This window comes from Apodemus sylvaticus, chromosome 19 (assembly GCF_947179515.1).
Source record: "Apodemus sylvaticus chromosome 19, mApoSyl1.1, whole genome shotgun sequence".
Taxonomy (NCBI): domain Eukaryota; kingdom Metazoa; phylum Chordata; class Mammalia; order Rodentia; family Muridae; genus Apodemus; species Apodemus sylvaticus.
The window spans coordinates 6,262,754-6,286,141 of record NC_067490.1 but is presented as its reverse complement, the minus strand read 5'-3'; the positions used below and the strand labels follow the sequence as shown (position 1 = coordinate 6,286,141).

Here is a 23,388-nt window from a genome sequence, read left to right as displayed (position 1 = left end):
TTTACTAGGGTGTTGACGTGAACACCATACTGAGGGACTTAGTGGGAGAAATTAAAAACTTTACACTTCCAGAAGTCAGAAATCCAAATTCAAGGCGCTGACTGAGCTCCTTTCTGCTGAGACCACTCTCCTGGGTTTTTGATAGTTGTTGGTTTTGTTCTCCTGTCTTTTCTGTGTGTCTGGGCGGTCAGACCCCACCCACTCGACCTCATTTCCTTAACTATTTTTATTTAAATTATGTGTCTGTGTTTGTGTGGGGGTATGTGCACATGAGTGCAGGTGCCCTCAGAGGTCAGTAGAGGGCGACAGACTCCCAGAGCTGGCCAGGAGTGTGGGTACTGGGAAACGAACTTGGTTCCTCTGGAAAAGCATCCTTGGCTCGTAGCTGCTGAGCCATCTCTTCCGCCCCTTTAAAGGTTCTGTCTCCAAATACAGCCGCATGGGTGCATTTGGGCCTTCAGCATCCAAAGGGGCAGGCACAGTTAAACCCCCAAGGCCCACTGATGCAGTCTCCACCTGCAGCAGGTGTCAGGGTCACCTAGAGCAGAAGCTGGTTCCCACCCTCAGAGGTTTTTTTGTTTTGTTTTGTTTTGTTTTGGGGGGTTTGTTTTGGTTTTTTTTTTTTTTTTTTTTTTTTTTTTGGATTTGGTTTTTTCAAGACAGGGTTTCTCTGTATAGCCCTGGCTGTACTGAACTCACTCTGTAGACCAGGCTGGCCTCAAACTTAGAAATTCGCCTGCCTCTGCCTCCCAGAGTGCTGGGATTACAGGACCCTCAGAGTTTCTGACCGAGTAGGTGTGGGTATGTTTGTACCACCTTCCCAGGGGACACTGGGGCTGCTGGTCTGAGGCCCTACTATGAATACCTCAGGGGTAGCATAACTTGCCCAGGGCTTGGAAGATCTTTCTCTGGTCTGGACTTTTGGCCCCATTTTAATGATTTCCAGGGCAGACACCTGGCTCAGGCATCCATCTGTCGGGGACCGGGGCTCATTCTTCTTCTCCCTCTCCACAGGATAGGGCCGTTCAGCCTCAACTCCCGGACAGGCAAGCCTATGCCGGCCGTGTCTAACGGGTAGGTCACCATGCAGCTATGTCCTCCTGTGCTCAGCCTACTCTACAGAGGCTACCTACTGCCTCTGGGCCCAGCTCCCGATCTTCTGTTGATCCCTGGGTAGGAAGACAAAGGGTCCCGGGTCCCTTTACAAGGTCCCAGGCACCCTCCTCTTCTGCACAGGCTGGAGCTGGAGCCTGCTGAGGCCTGGTGGCTCTTGAGATTTTAGGGAGTAGGGTTGGGCTCAGGAGAGCAAACTGTGCCCAGGGTTGACAGGCCTGGGACTTCTCGGTTCCCTTTGTCCTTCAGAACTCTGCCCCATCCCCTCCCCACCCCCCTTCCTTCATCTAATGCCCCTCTTGGCTCTGCGTTCTCCTTGGTTTCTCTCATAAACGCCGGCTCAGCTCTCCTACTGCCGCCATAGCTCGCCGCTGGCTGCAGAGGACTATCTACTTCCTCAGTCTCCACTCTGACTCCATGCTTTGGGCTAGCCTCATGAAAACGTGGCCAATACAGACCCTCCGCGTTCTTCCCTGTCCTCTCCTGAGGAGATTCTCCATCCTGGCTTCTTCTCATACCGAGTGGGCCTAAGGGCCTTGGTGGCTGAGTAAGGGAGTTCCAGCCTCCTGCATATGAGGGCGGAGTCAGATGTGGAAACTCCCCCTCCCCCACCGCTAGGGGCCAGTGTGGCTGCTGGTTCGGGAACGAGCGGGTACCAGTGAGCTGAGAGTGTGCAAAAGCAGATGTAAGAGAGAGATAAAGTCCAGAGGGAGAGAAGAAGGAAGGCCACGCCTGTGGGAGCTGAGGCAAGCGAGGACGGAAAAGCAAGATCAGGAATAGAAGGCGGGGTCCAAGGCAGAGCAGCAGATGGAGAGCCAGGGGTGGAGGAGACTGCTCCCAAGCATCTGCCTGGCCCTTCCCAGGCCAGCGTGTGGGGAAGGACTGACCAAGAGTAAGGGACAAGTCGTCTCGACACTGCCACATGCCTGGGGCTGGTGTGGCCCCTACTCTGCTTACCGGATTTGGAGACATTTGGTTTGTTTCTTCAGCCCTAGGAGGCTTCTCTTCCTCGAGTTCCTCCTCCATTGGAGACCTCTCCCTCCAAAGGTCGATGCTGGGGAAAACTCAGGGGTTCCCATAGGAATCCACACAGCAGGCTGCTGCTGCCCTGGGCTGGTCAGGAGATGGGGTCTGGATTTTACAGCACCCCCCAACAGTGAAGCAAGGATGTGAGGAGGGAAACTGCCCACCTCAGGCCTTCTCGGCACAAGGCACTGTGTGTGCACATTAGAAAAACAGATTCTAGGTCAGCCTCTCATATATGTGCAGAGACAGAAGAGTAACCTTTGAACCCTAGTCACAGCTGCCCCACAGCCTTACGTAGGACTCTCCCTTCAGTGACCCTAAGATCTTCCTGAGACTCAAACCATAGAGTGACATGGGCTAGTCCTTGGGGCAGCTCCCTGTAGGTTTACAAGAGAAACGGGTGGAGAAGTCTGAATAGCGCCCTCTCCAGCTTGCCTTTCGGGAGGGGCTTCTCTGCTGTAGATGATCCCTCTTTGTCCTGCCTGGCCCTCACTAAGGAGTTATCTGTCCCTAGAAGGCCCCAGCCAAGGAATTGAAAGGAGGTAGCTGCAGGCGACAGCCGGGGAGAGTCCGAGACCCTACCCCATCCTCAGCTGCTCTTCCGTAGTGAAGGAGACTGGCTCCGAGCTGGAACATCAGGGGACCCTGGGTCAGCCGGGTACAGGGTAGCTAGCCCACAAGGTTTTTTGCCCACAGAAGTGGTCTTTGGATGGAAAGCTCCAGAACCACTGGTCCGGAAGCTTCCGGGTGAGTCTGGGTGCTGCCGCCATTCTAAGACCTCCCTGGTGGGCCTTGGGAGCAGGGGGCGGGGCCACCGAGGCTGAGGGCGTGGCCCCAGCAACACAGGGCTTGGCCACATTGTCCAGGCACTTCTGAAGACTTTCTTTCTCAGGGGTGTTGGGGCAGATGCCTGGAAGGCACGGGGTGGGGTGTGGGAGTGGCTGACCGAGGAGTGTCAGGTTGGTCTGTCCTTGTCTGGTTGGTCATTGTTTTTGTCTCTTCTCCTTCAGTGGTGTCCCGGGGAAGAAATGTGGAACCATCATCCTGTCTGCAGAGGAACTGAGCAACTGCAGGGTGAGTCGCAGAGCCTGCTTCTCCGCGGGCCAGGATTACCGGTTGCTGGAGGGAGCCCAGGGGGGACAAGGCTCCTCATGACCTGGCTGACGTGAGACCATGCATGGTACTGGAGTTAGAAGACTCCAACCTTGTGATTGAGCAGAGTGAGACCCAGGGCAGGAAGGAGCAGCCTACAGTCCACACCACAGAGCCAGGCTCCTTCCGGCTCCTTTCCCAAGTCCCTCAGCCCAGACAGCCCCTGGGCACTTGCGATTTGGTCGTCACTTTTCAATTTTGTCTTGGGCACAGGGTGATGATACCCTCTGAGGAATGGAGGGAAGAAATTGTGTGTGCGTGTGGCCATAAGTGTAAGTGTGTGCACATGGGTAGGTGTGAATGCGTGGGTGTGGGTGGGTGTGGCTGTTGTGAGACCAAGAGTCTGCAATCCCCAGAAGCCTTTGGTTTTGACTGTGGAGAAGCAGGCAATAGGGGTGGCTCCCCACACCAAGAAAGGGCTCGGGGCTCTGATGGCTGATGATAAGGGAGACGTGTTGTAAAATGCTGTCCTGACAGATGATGCCATCTGTCATCTGAGGAGCAGTGTTCTAGTTTGCTGTGATAAACTCCATGTCGGAAACGACTTGTGGAGGAAAGAGTTCATTTTACTTTATAGTCCCAGGTAACCGTCCAGCATTGACGGAAGGCAGAGACCACGGAGCTCTGTCTACTGGCTTGCTCTCAGGATCGTGATCAATGAGCTTTCTTAGAGATCCCAGACCCACCTGCCTAGGGGTGGCACTGCCCACAGTGGGCGGTGCCATGCCACATCAATTAACTATCAAGAAAACCATCAGCTCCCTCAGAGCTGAAGAGATGACTCAATGGTTAAAAATGTGTATTCTTCTTGTATCAGATCTAAGTTCAGTTCCCAGCACCCATGTCCAGCTGTTCACACCCGCCTGTGACTCCAGCTCCAAGGGGATCAGATGTGTCTGGCCTATCACAGTGCCTACAGTCATGTGCACGCACCCACACACATAATTAAGTATAATAAAAAATAAATAGTAAGAAAAGAAAGAAGAAAATGCCTCACAAAATGGCCACAGAACAACCTAATGGAGGAAATTCTTCCGTTGAGGGTCCCTCTCCCCTGGTGACTTTAGGTTTCTGTAAAGTTGACAGTGGATGCTGACAATGACAGGCACTCACACTGGTCCTGAGAAGAAAGATGGAGCTCAGTGATTCATAGGGGAAGACATTGAGCAAGATACTATGTGTCTACCATGTTAGAAACTGTATCCACAGCCAGGCACACGCCTGTAATCCCAGCACTCTGGGAGGCAGAGGCAGGCGGATTTCTGGTTTCGAGGCCAGCCTGGTCTACAGAGTGAGTTCCAGGATAGCCAGGGCTATACAGAGAAACCCTGTCTTGAAAAAACCAAATCCAAAAAACAAACAAACAAACAAACAAAAAAAAAAGAAACTGTATCCACCATGTTAGAATCTTTGTACCCACCATATTAGAAACTATGACTGAGCAAGTTAAGTTATACATTAACTTTTTTTAGGACAGTAACAGTGGAACACATTAGAATCAACATAGTAGCCAGGTGTGGTGGCCTTTAATCCCAGTACTCGGGAGGCAGAGACAGAGGATCTCTGATCTCAAGGCCTTGGTATCCTCAAGTTCCAGGATACCAGGGATGCATAGAGGGATCCCATTTTAACAAAATCAACAAAGAATCAACATGGGAAGCTGGAGAGATAGATGACATAGTGGTTAAGAACACTCGATGCTCTTGCAGACCTGGGTTTGATTCTCAGCACCCACAAGATGGCTCACAACCATCGATAACTCCAGTCCTAGTGGTTCCAACTCCCTCTTCTAGCTCCTAAGCCCGGAGCCTCCGGGTTCCCTGGCTGTGCAGTTGGATTAACTAACTGATGCTGCAGGACAAGGGTGTCACTCAGGGGGCTGTGCAGGAATTCTTGCCGGCACAAACTCAGTTTTCCCTGAACTCAAGCCCTCCTCCTGGATTTACCTTAAGTAACACCAGCGAGGGCACTGTGGGGTGTCTAAGCTTAGGGGGGCTGGCACTGGTAGTTTCCCAGCAGCTTATAAACACCTTCCTTTACCACCTAGAGCCCTTCCACCTGAGATCCCCTCCTCCCTCCCTTTCTCTTCCTCCCTGCCACCTCTCTCTCTCTCTCCACACACACACACACACACACACACACACACACACACTGCAGTTTCCTTGCTGGAGGCTCTTGCCCACACTTGGGGTGGGGTGGGGGCTCCCTCCCCCTCCCAGAGGCTGTCAGCTCCTTTTTCTTCTGGCACATCTTTGGCTGAATTCTCTCTTTCCCTAGAATCCTTGCAAGGAAGAGAGACTAATTCTTAGCATCTGGCTGAATTAAAATAATTACATGTGAGCAGCTTTGCAACTCAGGCTTTCAGTGGGAGGATCAAAGGGAGAAGGCGGGGTCTGGAGTGGGTCCGCAAGGCGTGGGGCTTCCTGCCTTCAGCCTGGAGCCTGTGTGGGTGGCCAGGGACAGCAAAAGACGGAGTGGATACCAGCCTGTCACAGGCTTACTTTAGTAGGGAAATGAAAAGCCTTGCTTACCAGAATATTAATGCCAAGAAGATTCCTACAGTCAGATTTGGTGCGAATATATTTGGGGTCCAGAGCGTCAGCTCTGCAGTCACCCACATTTTCCCGTGCCCAGTGAGGAGACCAACAATGCCTTCAAGGTCTTCAACTGAGACTCTCTTGTTGACAAATGCTCCCTGTGCTAGAGATTAAACCCAGGACCTTGCCCAGGCTAAGCAAGCACTCCACCAGCCCTCTTTTTTATTTTTATTTATTTATTTATTTATTTATTTATCTATCTATCTATCTGTGTAGCCCTGACTGTCCTGGAACTCACTCTGTAGACCAGGCTGGCCTCTGAACCAGAAATCTGCCTGCCTCTGCCTCCCAAGTGCTGGGATTAAAGGCGTGTGCCACCACTGCCCGCAGCCTCTTTTTCATTTAAAAAAATAAAAATCAGGGTCCAGCATTGTGGGCCTGCCTTTAATCCCAGCTCCTCAGAGGCAGAGGCAGGCAGATCTCTGAGTTCCAGGCCAGCCTGGGCTATATAGTAAGACCTTGCCTCTACAAAAACAGATGAAAGACAATTTCTCAATACGTTGGAGTAGTTGCCCTGTGGGCTCTGCAGGTTCATAGCCATCAGCAAAGGGCCAGCTTTGAGAGTTGGAACGGGAATTCCGAGGGATGGGTGCCGGCTGCACGTGCACTAGAAGGGCCTGGGTCCCCTTGGCTTTCCTGCTGGTTAGATCATGATCAGTAGCCGTGCTGATGGGGAGGAGAGACCTGGCTCATCCCTGCCAGCTAAGCATGCCCCAAGATTCATGCGGCTGCAGCCCATGGTTCCTCCACATCTATAAATTGTCTCCCGGCTGGCAGGAAGCTCATTTCTTTTAAGTCAGCAAAGTCAATGTTTCACTCGCTCTGCTCTCTGTTCCCCAGAGTTCTCATTTGGGCAGAGAAATGGCAGCCAGAAATCCCAGTCTCCATCCTGACAGTCCCACTGCCTCTTTTTTTTAATCACATGTGACATTCTTGATCTGGAGAGAAAATCCATGGGTATTTTATTATGCGCCAATGTGGAAAAGCAGGGACATGGTAAGTCCTTGCAACCAGCTTCCTGGGGAACAGCAAGCCCCCAACCCCAGTCAGGAGAGAGAAATGATAGTGGGCCAGGGAGGTGAGCTGCAGCCGGGGACGGTGGGAGAATGGTGGAAGGAGGGACTAGACCCTTTCCTTCTTTTTTGGGGGGGGTATGGTGGGGTTCAAGATAGGGTTTCTCTGTGTAGCCCTGATAGTCCTGGAACTTGCTTTGCAGACCAGGCTGGCATCAAACTCAGAGATCCTCCTGTTTCTGCCTCCTGAGTTTTGGATCAAAAGTGTGCACCATTACGGCTAGCTGGATTCTGTGAGCCTTTCTGGCCAGGGAGTTCAGGAGACTTGAGGGTGGTGTTTTTCCTTGCTGCAGACTTTGGATGGGAACAGTCACTGGAGGGAAGGAGAGAGACAAGAGGGAGCCATGATGTAAAGTGGTTATGAGGTGCAGGTCCTCTGACACGCAGCTGCACACAGGCGCCATGCGGGGCGCCATGCAGGGTAGGGAAGGCGTGTTGTCGGTGCTCAGACAGACACGAGCATCCTCCCTAAAACACAGCATATAATTTCTCAGTCTCAGAAATAATTCCCCCCATTTAAATCTAAACAAAAACAAAATAAAAAGACTGTCTGTGGTGCTTAAATATATTTTAAATATATTTGTGTCTGCACTATTACATTAACCGTATCAGCCGAGATGGCTCAGTGGTAAAGCACTCACCGCACAAGCAAGAGAGCCGCAGGTCACATCCTGAGTCTCCGCGTGGATGCTTAGTGGGCACGGTGACCCTGTAATAGCAGCCTCCGAAGGTGGATGTGGACCTACCAGGGAGCAAGCAAGCTAGCAACAGCCACATTAGCCAGCTCTAGGTCTGATTGACACCTGCCCCATAGAATAAGATGGTGAAAGATGGGGGAAGGTGCCCAACATCAACCTCTCTATACACTCAAGCACGTATGCACATGTACTTGAACACGCGTGTACCTACACCGATCTGAACACACATGGAAGTGAAAAGGAAAAAAAAAGTACCATGTTGATTCTGCACGAGTTGAGAAATATAGAAAAATCACCCAGAGAGAATTATTGTTGACATTCGGACACCTTCTTATGTCTACCTATGTAGATCTTGGTTTTGTCATAATTTGGTACCTACTTGTTTGATGGTTTTGTTTTGAGACAGAGTCTCACTGTGCTTTTACTGGTCTGAAATTCCCTCCGTAGACCAAGCTAAACTCAAAGGTCCTCCTGCCTCTGCTTCCCAAGCATGCAGATTAAAGGTGTGCGCCACCAACATCCAGTCAATGTGGTACCTAGTTATTGGGCTATAAGTTTCTGTCTTAGAAATGTTATTCCTCATTGTGCGGGTGGACCATCATTGATTGAATATGGCCCCTTCTACAATATATTTAAATAATACTTCACTGAATGTCCTATATTCTTTTTTATTTATTTATATTTCATGTGCATTGGTGTTTTGACTGCCTTTGTGTCTGTGAGAGTGTCAGATCTTGGAGTTACAGTTGTGACCGTCATGTGAGTGCTGGGACTTGAACTCAGTCCTCTGGAAGAGCAGTCAGTAAGTACTCTTAAGCACTGAGCCATCTCTCCAGCTCCCATATATTCTTTTTTTATTTTTATTTTTCCATGTATCTATTCGTTTATTTTGTGTGTGCGTGCACATGTGTGCATATCCCACAGCAAGCACAGGGGTCTGTTCTCTCCTTCCACCGTGTGGAGGCTGGGGACCAAACTCAGGTGTGAGGCCTGGCAGCCGGTACCTTTGCCCACTGAGTCATCACACCAGCCTTTGTTCAGTGTGTGTGTGTGTGTGTGAGAGAGAGACACTGTCTCATTCTAGTCTGCCCAGGTCTAGAACTCCTCTAAGTCCCAGATTGCTCTAGCACTCCCAGTACTGCTCGTCCTGGGATCACACTCGTGTGCCACCCTACCCGGTTCCCGGCCTGCTCTTCTGGTTCCTCTTTCCTGCCAAGCAGTGGATTTAGGTCAGCTTCCCAGACTTGCAGGCAGGGTGAGTGGGAGGGAAAGTGGTCAGCTGAGGGTTTTCCACCTCCAAAGGATCGAATCAACACAGGCACAGCTGATTGGATTGTTTGGGAAGTTGTTCATTACCACAACAAAGACAAGGCAGCTTGCCGCTTGACCCCAAGGCCCATCCGCAGTCAATGCAGCAACAAAGGCTCCATCTCCCCAGGCTGCTGTGACCACCACCTGGAGCTACATGGCAGGCAGCACAAAGCACCTCCACACTGGCCTCCCCTCCCCTCTTTTCTTTAGCCCCTCACCCTATCCTGGCTGGAATGCAGTTTTAGAGTCTTAGATAGTATGTGTGCGTGTATGTGTGTGTGTATGCATGTATGTGTATGTGTGTATGTATGTGTGTATGTGTATGCGTGTGTGTATGTGTGTGTGTGTGCATGCACACATGTGCTGTGCACATGTGAGGGCAAAAAGACAGACAACCTTGCTTGTCATTTTTTAGGACCTATGCATCTTGGGTTTTCAGAGGGGCTCCTCACTGGCCTGAAGCCCACCCTCAGGCTAGGCTGGCTGGCCAGTAAGCCCCGGGGGTCCCCTATCTCTCTGCCTGTCCAGTGCTGGAGACTGCAAGCTTGAGCCACCATGCCCAGCAGTCTACCATGGGTACGGGGTGTGACTCCAGACCTTCATGCCTGTGTAGCAAATGTTTCATTGATTGAGTTGTCTCTCTAGCATTCTGATCCTAGCTCAAATCCCCAAATGCTCATGTACACAATCTAGATCCAAGGACACACACACACACACACACACACACAGACACACAGACACATACATACACACATACACCATACAAATTTGGGGGGAGGGGTTCAAGACGGGGTTTCTCAATGTAGCCCTGGCTGTCCTGGACTAGATTTGTAGGCCAGACTGGCCTCAAACTCTAAGAGATCCACCTGTCTTTGCCTTCCACAGCACCAGGCATCCCACTTTAGGCCTTTTTATCTGACCAAAAAGAACAGTGTGCTAATTCTAGGAAATCCGGAAAATGCAACAGAGCAAAAAGACAACAACAGCTGCCACTAGGGTCCTGTTATCTGTTTACAAACGTCTTCTAGAGTTAGCACGTGGGCTGGTTGAGAATTCAAGCCCCTGAATGAGCATGGCGTGGTGCAAGCCTTTAATCCCAGCACTTGGAAGGCAGAGGCAGGCGGATCTCTGAGTCTACAGAGCCAGTTCTAAGACAGCCAGGGCTAAAGAGAGAGACCTTGTGAAGCGTGTGGCTCTGGGCAGGCTGCTGTGTGGCTCTGGGCAGGCTGCTGTGTGGCTCTGGGCAGGCTGCTGTGTGGCTCTGGGCAGGCTGCTGTGTGGCTTTCTGTGGCTCGATTGCTTCATTTATAAAAACTGTTTCAACATTTTAGTGTTTTGTTTATCACAAATTTATTTCATGTTGATTTTTTTTTTAAGTGATGTTCAGACATTTGATTACTAGGCTAGAGGGATGGCTCACTGGTTAAGAGCACTGACGGCTCTTCCACAGGTCCTGAGTTCAATTCCCAGGACCCACTTGGTGGCTCGTGATGGGATCTGATGCCCTCTTCTGGTGTGTCTCAGGACAGTGTACTCACATACATTAATTAATCTAAAACAACAACAAAACACTTTTGATTATTGAGCCTTAGAGGTGCCCTCAAATTTCATATTTACCTCCTTATCTAGGGCAGAACAGTAAATACCTTGCCTGCTGACCTCTGGGCCTGACCTCTGACCTCTGACCTCTGGCCTCCTCAGCCTTCTTCCTGGAGTGGGAAGGCTGAGGTGCCTGAGGAAGCCTGGCCCTGCTGCAGAGAAAGGCTGCCTGCTAAATCCCAGAGGCAGCACAATTAGCATTTGGGGATATGCAAATTGAAGCAATCCTGCTGTTTTAGAGAAATTTAATATGTTTTTTTTTTTTTTAAAGATAGGGTGAAAGCCTGAAATTGCAGGAAATTATACATCTCAGGAGCAGGTTTTATCTTCCCTGTCACTGATTCCCATGGCGCACAGGCTGTGAACAGCTTCTCTCAGGCTCCAACCGAGAGCCCCACCTCAGCACCAAACCCCCAATCTGGACCCTCAAGGGAACCCTGGAATCCAGGCCTCTTCTCAGATTCACACTGTGTGACCCATCTGCTAACCACATTGGTGGGGACCAGGAGAGGTTTAGAGCATCGTATCTCTCTCTCTCTCACACACACACACACACACACACACACACCAGAAGAGGTTTAGAGCATCGTATCTCTCACACACACACACACACACACACATGCACACGCACATGCGCGCACACATACACGCACGCGCACACACACATGCACACTCACACACACGCACACGCGCACGCACACACACACACACAACCCAGACTAAGCTGCAGGTCACGATGGGGCTCACCCCGCAGGTGCCAGGCCCCGAGCTTCCATCCTCATTCCCCCCGGGACCCTGACTTCCTCACCCCCTCCCCAGGACTTCTCCACTGGGTGTCATCAGAGCCATGGCTTGGCTGACCAGCTGGAAACCTCTCTGATGGTCTATCGTGTCTTCCAGCGCTCCTGCATGGTACAGCAGTCGCACTGTGTGTGTGTGTGTGTGTGTGTGTGTGTGTGTGTGTGTGTGTGTGTGTGTGTGTTAGGGGTGGGATGGAGATGGGTCTGCTGAAGCCTCACTTATCTACCACACACAGGAGACCTGCTGTCACTCTCTGACCAAGCTTTCCACCTAGCTGGAGTTCAGAGCCTGCTTTTTTTTTTTTCCATTTTAGCTAGTTTGCACAGAGGCCCTTCTAAATGGATTTCACACTTCTCTGCCTCCTCCATTAGCGGCTACAGAATATAATTACGCTTACCTTGGGGATGCGGGGTCGTTATTTAGAATTTCAGTTACTCTTTCCTGCAGCCATTAATGTACCACTCCGGCTCACTCATGCTGTGTGGCATCCAGCAAGAGTTTACCCTCTCTGTTCCTCCACGTCTTGGTCTTGGTCTTTCCTTCCTTCCTTTCCTTCTAAGATTTATTTATTTATTTTATGTAGATGAGTACACCGTCGCTGTCTTCGGACACACCAGAAGAGGGCATCAGATCCCATTACAAATGGTTGTAAGCCACTCAGGACCTCTGGAAGAGCAGCCAGTGCTCTTAACCGCTGAGCCATCTCTCCAGCCCTGTATTTTTATGTGTGTCTTTGTGTATGTGTAGTTGGATGCAGGTGGCTTCTAGTCATGGAGGCTCCAGAGGACACTGGACCTCATGTAAACGGTGTCACAGGCCCAGAGGCCACAGACACCAGATGATCTTGTGTAGCCAAGGCTAGCCCAGAGGTAACCTAGTCTCCAGCTTCCACAGTCTCCAGCTGCCATCTTATATAGGTTAGCCGTTTTCCATCCCCAGCGTCTTTGCTTAGAAAAGGTGACAAAGGCAAAATGGTTGTTGACTGGCGGAGTGGTGGACCGGATAGCTCTGTTTATGCTGACATCCTGTGGGCAAGTGGGAAGATACACAAGATGGGGGAAGTGAGGGAATAGGGAGAAATGGTAGGACACACACACACACACACACACACACACACACACACACACACACGGCATCTCATGCTCTCCATGTTTGCAGATCTGAGCCTGAGTTCCCTGTAGCTCACTCTATCCTCCCAAGCTTATGAACAGATACTGCCATTGCCCCTGTTTTAGAGATGGGGACACTGAGGACAGAGGCGGGGAGTGAGCTAGGTCACACACACAAGGAGGAAGGAATGGAGCTGTCTCAAGTGGTATCTACTCCTAGCTGGTGCGCATGGCTCAACCTCTCCACTGCCAGTCAGCCCTATGGCGGCTGTGTCCGCTTCTCCGCCATCATTTGATTTCCACCGGTCATTCGCCTCCAGAAGAGAGGACTTGACAAGGGAAGAACCCAAGGGTCTTCAGGCATCCCAGAGTGTTTCCCTGGGGAGGTCACACAGGGCTAGGTGAAAAGACAGCCGTTGATTGGCCACGCCCAGCCAGGGTCCTCTACAAGTGGGGAGCAGGAGCCTGAAGGGGTGGAGCTCTAGAGGTCAGAGCCCAGAAGTAGGAGGGCTGGTGTCACAAGGGGTAGGGGCGGGGTCATAGCCAGAGAAGGATGATGTCTGAGGGGCCGAGTCTGAGGGGGCGGAGTCTGAGAGTGAGGGACAGGGTCCTCTGAGGGCCTGGCTACCTTTGCAGATACCAAGGCAGTCAGGCAGGGAGCTGTCGGGGATTAAAATTAACTCTACTTGTTGAGCTTGGTAAGCCTTCCCTTGTCCCCCAAGCCCCTCCCCCATGCCCCTTCTATCCTCCACGCTGAGCCTTTGTCCCTCGGTCCCATCCTCCTCAAAGTGTTGGGTGGGCACACTGTAGTTAGCAGAAGCAGACACTCACCAAACCTCAGGTGTCCTCGGAACGACACAGGACCATGAGTACATGGGGCGTCGTGGACAGTGGCAGGCTTTGGGGTCAGCAAGCCACGCCCAGAATGGCCGTTGCTTGCCCGGGCACCATAGTGGGCACCAGAAGGGATTACCCACCGAACACTTCACACACTTGACTACCTGAGCTCACCACGGTCACCCATGAAGCCCAGAGGCTCTGAAAGGCTACCTGCTCTCCTTATAGTCACACAGCTCCAAAGTGGTAGAGGTGGGATTCGAACCCAGGGCAGCTTTAGATCCATCTGCTTCTCTGGCCAGCTGGCCCTGTAGACCTATGTATGCAATGCTGACTGATGGTGAAGTTGCTCTTCTCGACCATGGTTAACCCAGAGGCCTGTCCAGGTGTACTTACAATGCTACCCTATCTACTCTTGCCTGTCCCTGGAATCCTCCTGCCTCACCACCCCGTCTTCCCTCCTTTCCAGGATGTGGCCACAATGCAGTTCTGTGCCAACAAGTTGGATAAGAAAGATTTCTTCGGGAAATCCGACCCCTTCCTGGTGTTCTTCAGGAGCAATGAAGATGGCACGTGAGTCTCCCCACGCACCCGAGGGCACCTGTGCATCCGGCAGGGCTGGGAGGCCAGGCCTGAGAACCCTGCTGTGTGGAGTGGATGCCCTGGTAAAGCCAATGCGGAGACCTGGCACTGCCACCTGGAGGCTCTCAGCGATGTCTGGCGCTGTGCAGGCCCCAGGGAGTATAAAACAGGGCTAGGGCAGAAAATCTTCATTCTGCCCCACCCAGCCACCCCTCGACCCCCCAAGTTCAGAACACCCACAAAGGTTCCCCAACTGCACACCAGACCAGGCAGTGCTATGCCCTTTTCCCAAGGCCCCAGACTCTACCGTGTATATATTCAGAACTAGGGTGGAAAGGCCTTAATATCCCTGCCCTCTAAAGGACACGCGCACAGCACAGTGGGTTAGCAACACAAGGGCTGAAGACCCAAGTCCTCCCACTGACCAGCTGTCTGACCCTGGACGAGTTACTCCCCTCTCTGGGCCTATCTTCTCATCTATGAAATGAGGCAGTTGGATGAGGTAGTAGTCTCCGTGGTCTCTTTAAGTAGCCGGTTGGTTCTGGGATTTTACGGAGGAGGCCGGAAGTGATGAGGTCAGAAGGGTTAATTGGAAACTCGGCAAGGAAGGAATGGGTCCTTGGGGTGGAGTGAGGAGCAGAGATCGCTTAACAGGGCCTGAGAGCCAACCTTGTGCAGAGATAAAGCTCAGTGCACACGGCCCCCATGTGCTGAAGTGCCCGTGTGCGCATGGGTGGTGTGTGTGTGTGTGTGTGTGTGTGTGTGTGTGTGTTGGGGGCAGGGCAGCAGCAGGCAGGAGGTGTATTTTGGTGCAAGAGAGAACTGATTTTTAAATCCTAGCTACCTACCCTGTAGGAATCGAGCTGTGATCATCTGCATGACAAAGGGCTGCTTTGTCTCTGAGGCTTCCCTGCAAGACGCTTTAAATAATTCCCCCAGAGTCTAAATTGGCTTTAGTGGGAGAAAAAGAAGGCTAGGGATGCTCTCCTGGTCCATGCACGTCCCATGCAGAGAGGTTGAGCCCTTAGGGCCCAGGTGGTGGGCAGGAGGAGGTCCGGGGGCAGGAGAGCAGCTCTCGGAGGGATGTGGGCTGTGTGGGGAGAATCTGAGGCTCATGGCTGTGACTGACAAGGAGCGGGTAGAAGGGCCTGAGCTGAACTGTGGGTGGGGCTGGAGCAAGGAGGGGCCAGAGGGGCTTCGCAAAGACCCATGGGTGGGTGGGGGGACCAGTGCTATGGGCCTTTTCCTGGTACTAGGGCCAGGGGAGCCCAGAGTGCTGGGATGCCAAAGGAACTGCTCTGATGGCTGTGGTCCTGGGACTCATTTGGGGGTGAGTGTCACTCGGGTGTGACAGAGGATTGGAGAAACTAACGCCTGGGGGCTGTAAAGCAGTGGCCGGTGCACTTCCCCACTCAAGACACTGAGCTAGAAGAAGGTGACCATCCAGGGAATGGGGAGGATGGGTGGGGTGAGCTTGGGAATTGTTGTGACTGTCACGTGGCTCCAGAAATACCACACCAAGCCAAACAGTTGCACGTGAGGTTTATTGAGAGAGAAAAAGGCAAGGTGGCGGCAGAAAGAGAAAGGGAGCAAGAGAGAGGGGGAAATCAGAGGGGCCTTTCTTTATATATGGATGGTGACGTAGCCACAGGTAAAGATGGGAGGTGAGCCAAGTGCATTCTGGGAATATGGTGGCTGTTGCCTTGGCAACAGGTGTGCAGGTCGTGCTGTCACCTCTGTGATGTCTCAGATTTCAGAGATCCTGATACCAACAGGAATACCACCAGTTAGAGGAGAACCAGAAGCTTGAAGGGCCATCAGCCTGGAGGCAGGAAGCACTCTGGATATCCCCAAGTTGTTCAGTCTTGTCTAGCTCCTAGCGACCCCTCTGCCCTCCCAGAGGGTACAACCAAGCTAGTTACCTCCTGGGCCCTGGCCTGGCATTAGTAGGTACAACCAAATAATTGTAGGCAGCTGTAACCCAACAGAACCTTCTGGCATGCTAGAATGCTCCCTGCCAAACCGGTCACTGTGTCACTTCTCCTTTAGCTGTGATGAAATATCCCAACAAAAGCAACTTAAGGTTTCGTTTTGGCTCGTAGTTGGAGGTATGTCCGTCATGGCGTCAGGGCGGGGAGGTCAAGGCCGCAGGAGCTAGAGGCAGCTGGCCACATTGCATCTGCAGTCAGGAAGAAGCAGACGCAAGATGCTGGGGGGGGGTGCAAGTGTATATGTGAGTGTGTGAGTGTGCAAGCAAGTGTGTATGTGTGTGGTCACATGAGCATGTGTGTGAGTGAGTGTGTATATTCATGTATGTGCAAACATGTGAGCGGGTGTGTGTACACGTGTGTGAGTGTGGGTGGGTATAAGTGCATGAGCGTGCATGTTTAAGTGCATGTGCACATGTGTGTGTGAGAGTGTATGTGCATATGTGTTTAAGTCAGAAGATAACTTTTGAGAATAGGCCCTCTCCTTTCCCCATCTGGGCCCTGGGGATTAATTTGGGTCATTAGATGGCACCTCTACCCACTGAGTCATTTCTTCAGGTCTAGCCATTGTTGTTGTTGTCTTGTTTTTTTTGAGGCAGGCTTGCTCTGTGTGTAGTCCTGGCTGTCCTGGAACTCACTCTGTAGACCAGGCTGGCCTCGAACTCAGAAATCCGCCTGCCTCTGCCTCCCAAGTGCTGCGATCAAAGGCACGCGCCACCACCGCCCGGCTTTTTCTTTTTTTCTTTTTTTTTTTTCTGTTTGTTTGCTTGCTTGTCTTTAGCCATTCTTTTAATATCGTTTTACCAGCAAGGGAAACTCAGGGGGAGAGGATTGCCTAGGGATGCACATCTGGCTCTGGGACTGGGACCCGCATCTGTCTGGCAGATGGGTGACACTCTCCCACACCCACGCTCCAACTGTGCTTGAAAATGAACCTTCTGCAGGGACCAGTTGGCCTAGGGGGAGCCGGCACCAGGCACATGCAGGAGGGGATCTGAGGAGCCTGTGGGTCTGACAGTGGTAGGGACTGCTGAGAGCTTAAAGGAAGCCCTTTGCAGCTAGCACCTGGGGCCAAAGCAGGACCACCCAGGGTCCAAGAAGGAACACGGAAAACAACTGGACTGGGGCTTTGGAGACCTGCTGGGCTCTTGGGCCTCAATGGAAGGACAGAAGCCTATGTGGGCGGGCTGAGGAGGCTGGGTAAACCCACGCTTTGAGGGAGTGTTCCAGGGTAGATCCCTGAAGTCTGGGATCCTCAGCACAGTCTGGCTACCCAACCCCTGTCAGCCACCTGCCCCGGTTCCAGGCAACTGCTGAGGGGGCGGGGCTTGTGCCCCAGCCCCTCCTCCAGCTCCAAGGCAAGCTACAAGGTCTCCCACGTGGATCTCACACTCCAGTGGGTGGGCGGGAAGGAGCACGGAAGAGAGACACTCAGTCCTGCTGACGAGAATGACATTTTGACTTGAAAATTACCAAAGAAGAAACAGGCACAGGCTGTGTGGGCTCGGGTGGGGCCCTGGCGCTTCCTGGTGACCTTTCCAAGCTGGAATGTCACCGGAGCCCGGTGCTGGGAGAGCATCCTCGAGGTAGGGCTGCTCCTGAGACTGGCCAGGCAGGGCAGTTCACCGTGTTGGAAACACTGGAGACACGGCTAGCATAGCAGGTTCTTGAATCTATCTGGACGGGCTCGAGGGGTCTCAGGCGCCCCAAAGAGAGGGCTTTGCCTCCGCTGGATTTGAAAGGCTAGTGTGAAAGTTTTAGGGTTTCTCACTCGGGATGCACAGTTCCTGCCTGGGTGCCATTTATTTATTGTTTTTTTTGTTTGTTTGTTTGTTTGTTTTTTGAGGTGGCGTCACACAGTGTAGTCCTCGCTGGCCTGGAAATCATGGCGAGTGACCTGCCTGCCTTTGCCTTCCAAGTGCTGGGACCAAAGGTGTGAGCCACCAGGCCTGACCGCTCCTTTTTATTTTATTTTATTTTTTTATTTTATTTTATTTTATTTTTTTTTTGAGGCAGGCTCCTGGGCTGCTGTTAGAGCTCAGGGCTGTCGAGCACCTGCCAACGGAGCATCTCAGGCCCGCATCAGTCTCCAAGTAGGGGCTAGAGAGATGGCTCAGCCACTAAGAGCACCCATGTTCTCACAAGAGATCTGGGTGTGGTTCCCAGTGCCCATGCTGGGCGGCTCCCAGCCACCACCAATAGCTCCAGATCCAACATCCACATCCACATCCATCATCCAGACCCAGGTCAACATCATGGGCAAATGCACAGGTGTGGTACATATACAGGCCCTCAAGCACATATGGAATTAAATTAAATAAATAAAAAAATAAAAGAAATAGGATTTGTTGCTGTTGGAGACAAGGTTTCTCAGTGTAGCCTGGGCTGTCCTAGACTTGATTTGTAGACCAGGCTGGCCAGGTGGTGGTGGCGCACGCCTGTAATCCCAGCATTTGGGAGGCAGAGGCAGGAGGATTTCTGCGTTCGAGGCCAGCCTTGTCTGACTACCTGCTAGGGCCAGCTGGTTGCTCTAAGCTACTCCATCAACACTGGAAACGCTCTCTATTCTTGCAGACCTTAAATTTTACTGGCAGATCGTAACGGGACGAATAAGGAAGTGTCAAGGGATGACAAATGAGACGTGAAGGGAAAGCCGGGAAGGAGAGGGGCGCGGGGTGTCAGAGCCGGGTTTGTCAGTTGGAGACATAGCCGCAGCTCCTGGAGGGGTAGCTGGCCGGAAGGTAGAGAACACTGAATAGGAACCAGGAAACAGAGACAGTGTTCCAGGGAGGGAAAGCAGACACAAACACCCCTATGTGCCCACACACCCGCACCCCGCACCCCCTCCCCCACACACCCATCTAGCCCTGAGGTTCAGTTCCCGCATCCCCAGGAGAGGCACTACCCAGAGAGAAAGGGCTTAGTCACAGTCACACAGGCCAGCGCCAGGACAGTGGCTGGGACTCAGGTGTCTGAGTCCCCACAGCGTGTGCTGCTGTTCCAGTCAGAACGGGCCTAGTCCAGGAACTCCTCTGCCTGTCTTGCTCTAGCCTGGCTGTGGCCGTGGAGGTTGGCTCCTCCCGTCAGAAGTCAGAGAAGGCTGCGACAGACATTGGCCACCTGAGCTGCGAGCTGACGCTTTTCTTCCACTCCCCTTGGCCAGGTTCACCATCTGTCACAAGACGGAGGTCATGAAGAACACCCTCAACCCGGTGTGGCAAACCTTCTCCATCCCCGTGAGGGCCCTGTGCAACGGGGACTATGACAGGTGAGCTAAGCAATGCCCCCCCCCACTTCCTTTGCCATCCCCGGCTATTATCAGAGTGCCATGTCAGAGTGGGGGTTGGAACCTCCGGCCCCTACGCCCCCATGTGCTCTGTTTTCCTTTGGACACACATGCACACACACACACACACACACACACACACCTGTGGCTTCCTGTTTGCTCTACAAGGGACAGGGCATCTACGGGGTCTGGAGCTCTTTATTGCTCTGGGTGGGGCAGATGGCAGCAGGCAAGGGGTTGGGGGAGTAGAGGCAGGAAGGGTCAATCTCCAGCAACCTCACTCTTGACCAGTGGACGCTGGAGTCAAGATCCCAAGGAGACTCCCTGCCAACCTGGTGGGCAAAAGTGAGGGGTGAGGGGTAAGGGGTGGGGGTGAGAGGTAAGAGGTGAGGAATAGGGGTGGGGGAGGGGTGGGGGTGAGAGGTGAGGGGTGGGGGTGAGAAGTGAGGGGTAGGGGTGAGAAGTGAGGGGTGGGGCGAGGACAACATTTATGAAGTGTTGTTACATATTATAAGCAAGCTCTCCTCTTCCTCACCTCCCCATGTCAGTACCGGTACCTGAGTTCTCCCTGTGACTGTCTAAGGGAGCTGTCAGCCAGGGCAGGCTCTGGCCTGTCTGTCTCTCAATCAACTGTCCATCTTTCCCTGCAAAGTGAGCGCACAAACAGGCACTGGCCCCCCGGGGCTGCCGTGAGGTCCGCAGTCAGCCCCTCTCCTGCTCCTCTCCTGAGAGCCCCTGCCGCGCCCTAGCTCAGAAGTTGTCTGGGAACCAACATTTCTCCCTCACCTTCCACTCAGCTTCACGGAGCTTAGGTTTCCGAGGGGGAGGCAGACATTAATCCAGTAATCACACAGGGAAACATGTCATTACCACTGCAGAAGGTGCTGGGGAGAGCGGGAGGGCGGGCTGAGGGCTGACTGGGATTGCTCTTCCGGAAGTCACCAAATCCCTGGCTGAAGACGTGGGGGGTCATCTGGCTGCTCCCACAGAAGCCCTGGAATGTCAGAACAGTCACCTCGGGGACACAGTGAGGTTCTGCACAGGGTTTCCGAGGGCGCATGGATAAGGGTGGTGAGCAGGTGGTGGCATCTGGTACCTGTTTCCCTGCAGGGACACTTACAGGCTGTTGGTCTAAGATACAAAGTGTCCCCCTTTTGTCCTCTTGGCTGGGACAGAAACACAACAGTCCGTCCCCAGGTATTCAGTGCTTCGTGCCCAGTGCTGAGTCCCTGACTGTGGCATTCAAGGGCATGTCTTTTGGGACATTCTGGTCCGACCACAGAAGTTTAGACTGACACAAGTTCTGTAGAAGGCTAAGCAATTGTGCAGAATGAGCTGGGGACCAAAGTAAATGTTGTCGTCAAACAAACAACCCCTTCCCCGCCCCTGCCCCCCCCCTGCCTTCTGCACATGCTGTGCTGGGTCTCGGGGCACCTGGAGACTGGGAAAGGGACAGTGTAGCCGCCAGCAGCGGCTACAGGACAGGACAGCATTAGATTCTAAAGGGAACAGCTGGAAGGCTGTGGGTTCGGGTACTGGGTGAAAGGCTTGGAAGGGATGGGAGAGCAGACAGTATGTAAGCCTGCCTCTCAAGGAGGGGCTCCTAGGGCCTCCTGGGACCCAGCTGTATCAGAGAGAGTCAGAGAGAGGGGAACAGTCAGAAAGAGGGGAACAGTCAGAGAAAGGGGGACAGTCAGAGAGAGGGGGACAGTCAGAGAGAGGGGGACAGTCAGAGAGAGGGGAACAGTCAGAGAGAGGGGAACAGTCAGAAAGAGGGGAACAGTCAGAGAGAGGGGGACAGTCAGAGAGAGGGGGACAGTCAGAGGGGGACAGTCAGAGAGAGGGGAACAGTCAGAGAGAGGGGGACAGCCAGAGAGAGGGACAGCCGGAGAGAGGGGGACAGTCAGAGGGGAACAGTCAGAGAGAGGGGAACAGTCAGAGAGAGGGTGACAGCCAGAGAGAGGGGCAGCCAGAGAGAGGGGCAGCAGCGTGACTGAGGCTGGTCCCCTAGAGGAGGCAAGTGTTTGACAGGAAGTGTGGACGGGCTTGAGCCCAGCCCCGTCTCCCTCCAGGGTGGCTGGCTCCCCTTCTCCGTGGCTGGGCACAAATCGTCTGCGACATGATTGGCATCAGAATTAATCCAGGGACGGATGTGTCAGGCTGACTCTCACCAGGCCTCGCATTGCCCCCAGAGCCTATGAGGAGGTGCTGCTTCAGAGGCCAAGGTCCTTCTCCTGAAGGCCCTCTGGCAGACTAACCCCCCCCTCCCCCGGCAGTCACTGCGCTGGGGGCTTTGGGGACCCACTGAATTCCTAGACTCAAGCCTACTGCTCAGACTGTCCCCAAACCAGTGGGGAGGAAGACAGGCCTCATCACAGATCAGGGTCTCAGAGACACCTCCAGTCACACTAGATCTACAAAGGACCAGGGGGAGCTTCCGGTGTGGCCGTACCTCATAGCTGAGAGAGAGGCTGAGGCCCAGAGAAGGCTGGGGTCAGTCCTGCCCCTTGCATACACCAGCCGTGGCGGAGTTAGACACAGGAGTCTGACCCAAGCTGGCTCTAAAATCCTTCCTAATGGCCATGACACAGTGTGACAGGACAGCTGTGAGGTCTGGCTGGCTGTGGGGAGACATGAGTGGGCCGTGTTCTCATTTGACATGCAACACCACAGAGGGAGTTATGGAAGGGGAGTGAGGGTGGGTGGGGGAGGGGGGCTGGGGAGGCTGGGGGACAGTGTGACCCAGCTAGATCAGAGTCTTTGTCTTCTTCCTCTCTTCCTTAAAGATTTATTTGTTTATTTTATGCATGTGAGTACACTGTCGCCTCAGACACACCAGAAGAAGGCAGTCCGTGCTCTTAACCGCTGAGCCATCTCTCCAGTCCCCCACCCACCCCTGCTAGATTCTTACTGAATAGGCTCAGTGTGTGGGGTTCCCTTTTGTCACAGCCTACAGACACCCCACAGCCTGTTTGGTAAGAAGCATCTCAGGTTAGGAAAGTTGTGTTTGTGTTTTGAGATGAGCAAACGCTATTATTCTAATCTTGGGAAGAAACGTGGCTGGAAGCCAGGGCCAGCTCACAGGGGAAGGGACAGAGGCCGTGCTGGGGAGGCCATGAACTCAGAGCAAGGAGGAAGAGAAGGTGAAGTGGGAAACGGGAGAGGGCTGAGGAAGGGCCGCTGCCAGGTAGCTAACAGGGAGAATATGCTGGAAGGCTGGACATCTCTACTAAGAGAAAGCAGCACCCCAGGATGACAGGCTGAAAACGCTTCATGCCGTTAAAATTATGGGATGCTTAGGATGTGAGTCACAGTGGTCCCAACTGGCTATCACACAGACTCTTATATCATGAAAAGTAGCCCTAGGGGCCTCTCTCATGAGGTGAGGGACTATTTCACAGATGAGGAAAATGGAGGGTCATGATGTGCCCATTTCACAGATGAGAAAGTCGAGGGCCATAGTCTGTGTCAGAGTAAGACAATGTCTTTCTTCGTGCAGATGCCACCTCTGGGCTCATCCCCGGTCTGGGGTCTCCTTGTCTCTTACCACTTTCCCATGTGTCTCCGTTCCCAAAGAAAGTCAAATCTGAGTGGCCCGGCTGAATAGAGCTGAGATCAAAGGGGGTGCTGGGGTAAGACCCCATCCAGACCTAGGGTGGCGGTGGGGACAGGAAGCACTTCCCTGGCATTGCCAGACTCTGCCCTACTGTCTTTGGAATTCTGGGAGTTGAGGATTCTCCCTGAATAAACCAGGTCGGCCCGGAGCGGGCTGCCCTTCCCCAGTCACCCCTTGACTGTGAATGTCCAGGTTGTAAGAGCAGGAGCCAGGGTGCAGAGTGCTCACCTGAGCTGGGAGTGCTCCATCAGCACCCTTAGTGCTCCCGCAGGGCCGATGGACCCTGAGTGGTGGCAGTGGCGGTGGCACAGGGAGCCAGCGACCAGGCTTCAAATGTCACTGCAAGAGCCGCCTTAGCAGTCCTTTAGGGGAGGGAAAGCTTTGAGGGCCTGTCAGCCCAGGGCCTGTGGGCAGTGGGGAACTATCCCTACTCCTGTCCTGAGCTGTCATTAGTACCGCCATGGTCCAGAGGTGACCACAGTGTATACACCATGGTCAGCACTCAGGGAGGGGACCTGGAGACCTCACCTGTACCCTCACCGGCCAGTCTCTCTAATATGGCTTTGGGTTCCAGCCCTGAGGGCCAGGGCCTGGGACACT

General features: G+C 53.0%; 1 protein-coding gene across 2 annotated transcripts in view; it reads left to right on the top strand.

Annotated features, from left to right (window-relative positions):
- The window catches only part of Cpne5 (copine 5), a 77,923-nt gene that overhangs the window by 33,556 nt on the left and 20,979 nt on the right, over positions 1 to 23,388 (top strand). The window contains exons 7-11 of one of the 2 annotated variants that reach the window (XM_052164261.1): positions 1,015 to 1,074; positions 2,836 to 2,886; positions 3,150 to 3,213; positions 13,786 to 13,889; positions 19,050 to 19,154. In XM_052164261.1, the coding sequence (XP_052020221.1) occupies positions 1,015 to 1,074; positions 2,836 to 2,886; positions 3,150 to 3,213; positions 13,786 to 13,889; positions 19,050 to 19,154 (384 nt within the window). The remainder of the gene's footprint in view (positions 1 to 1,014; positions 1,075 to 2,835; positions 2,887 to 3,149; positions 3,214 to 13,785; positions 13,890 to 19,049; positions 19,155 to 23,388) is intronic. The other variant, XM_052164259.1, reaches the window with a different exon arrangement.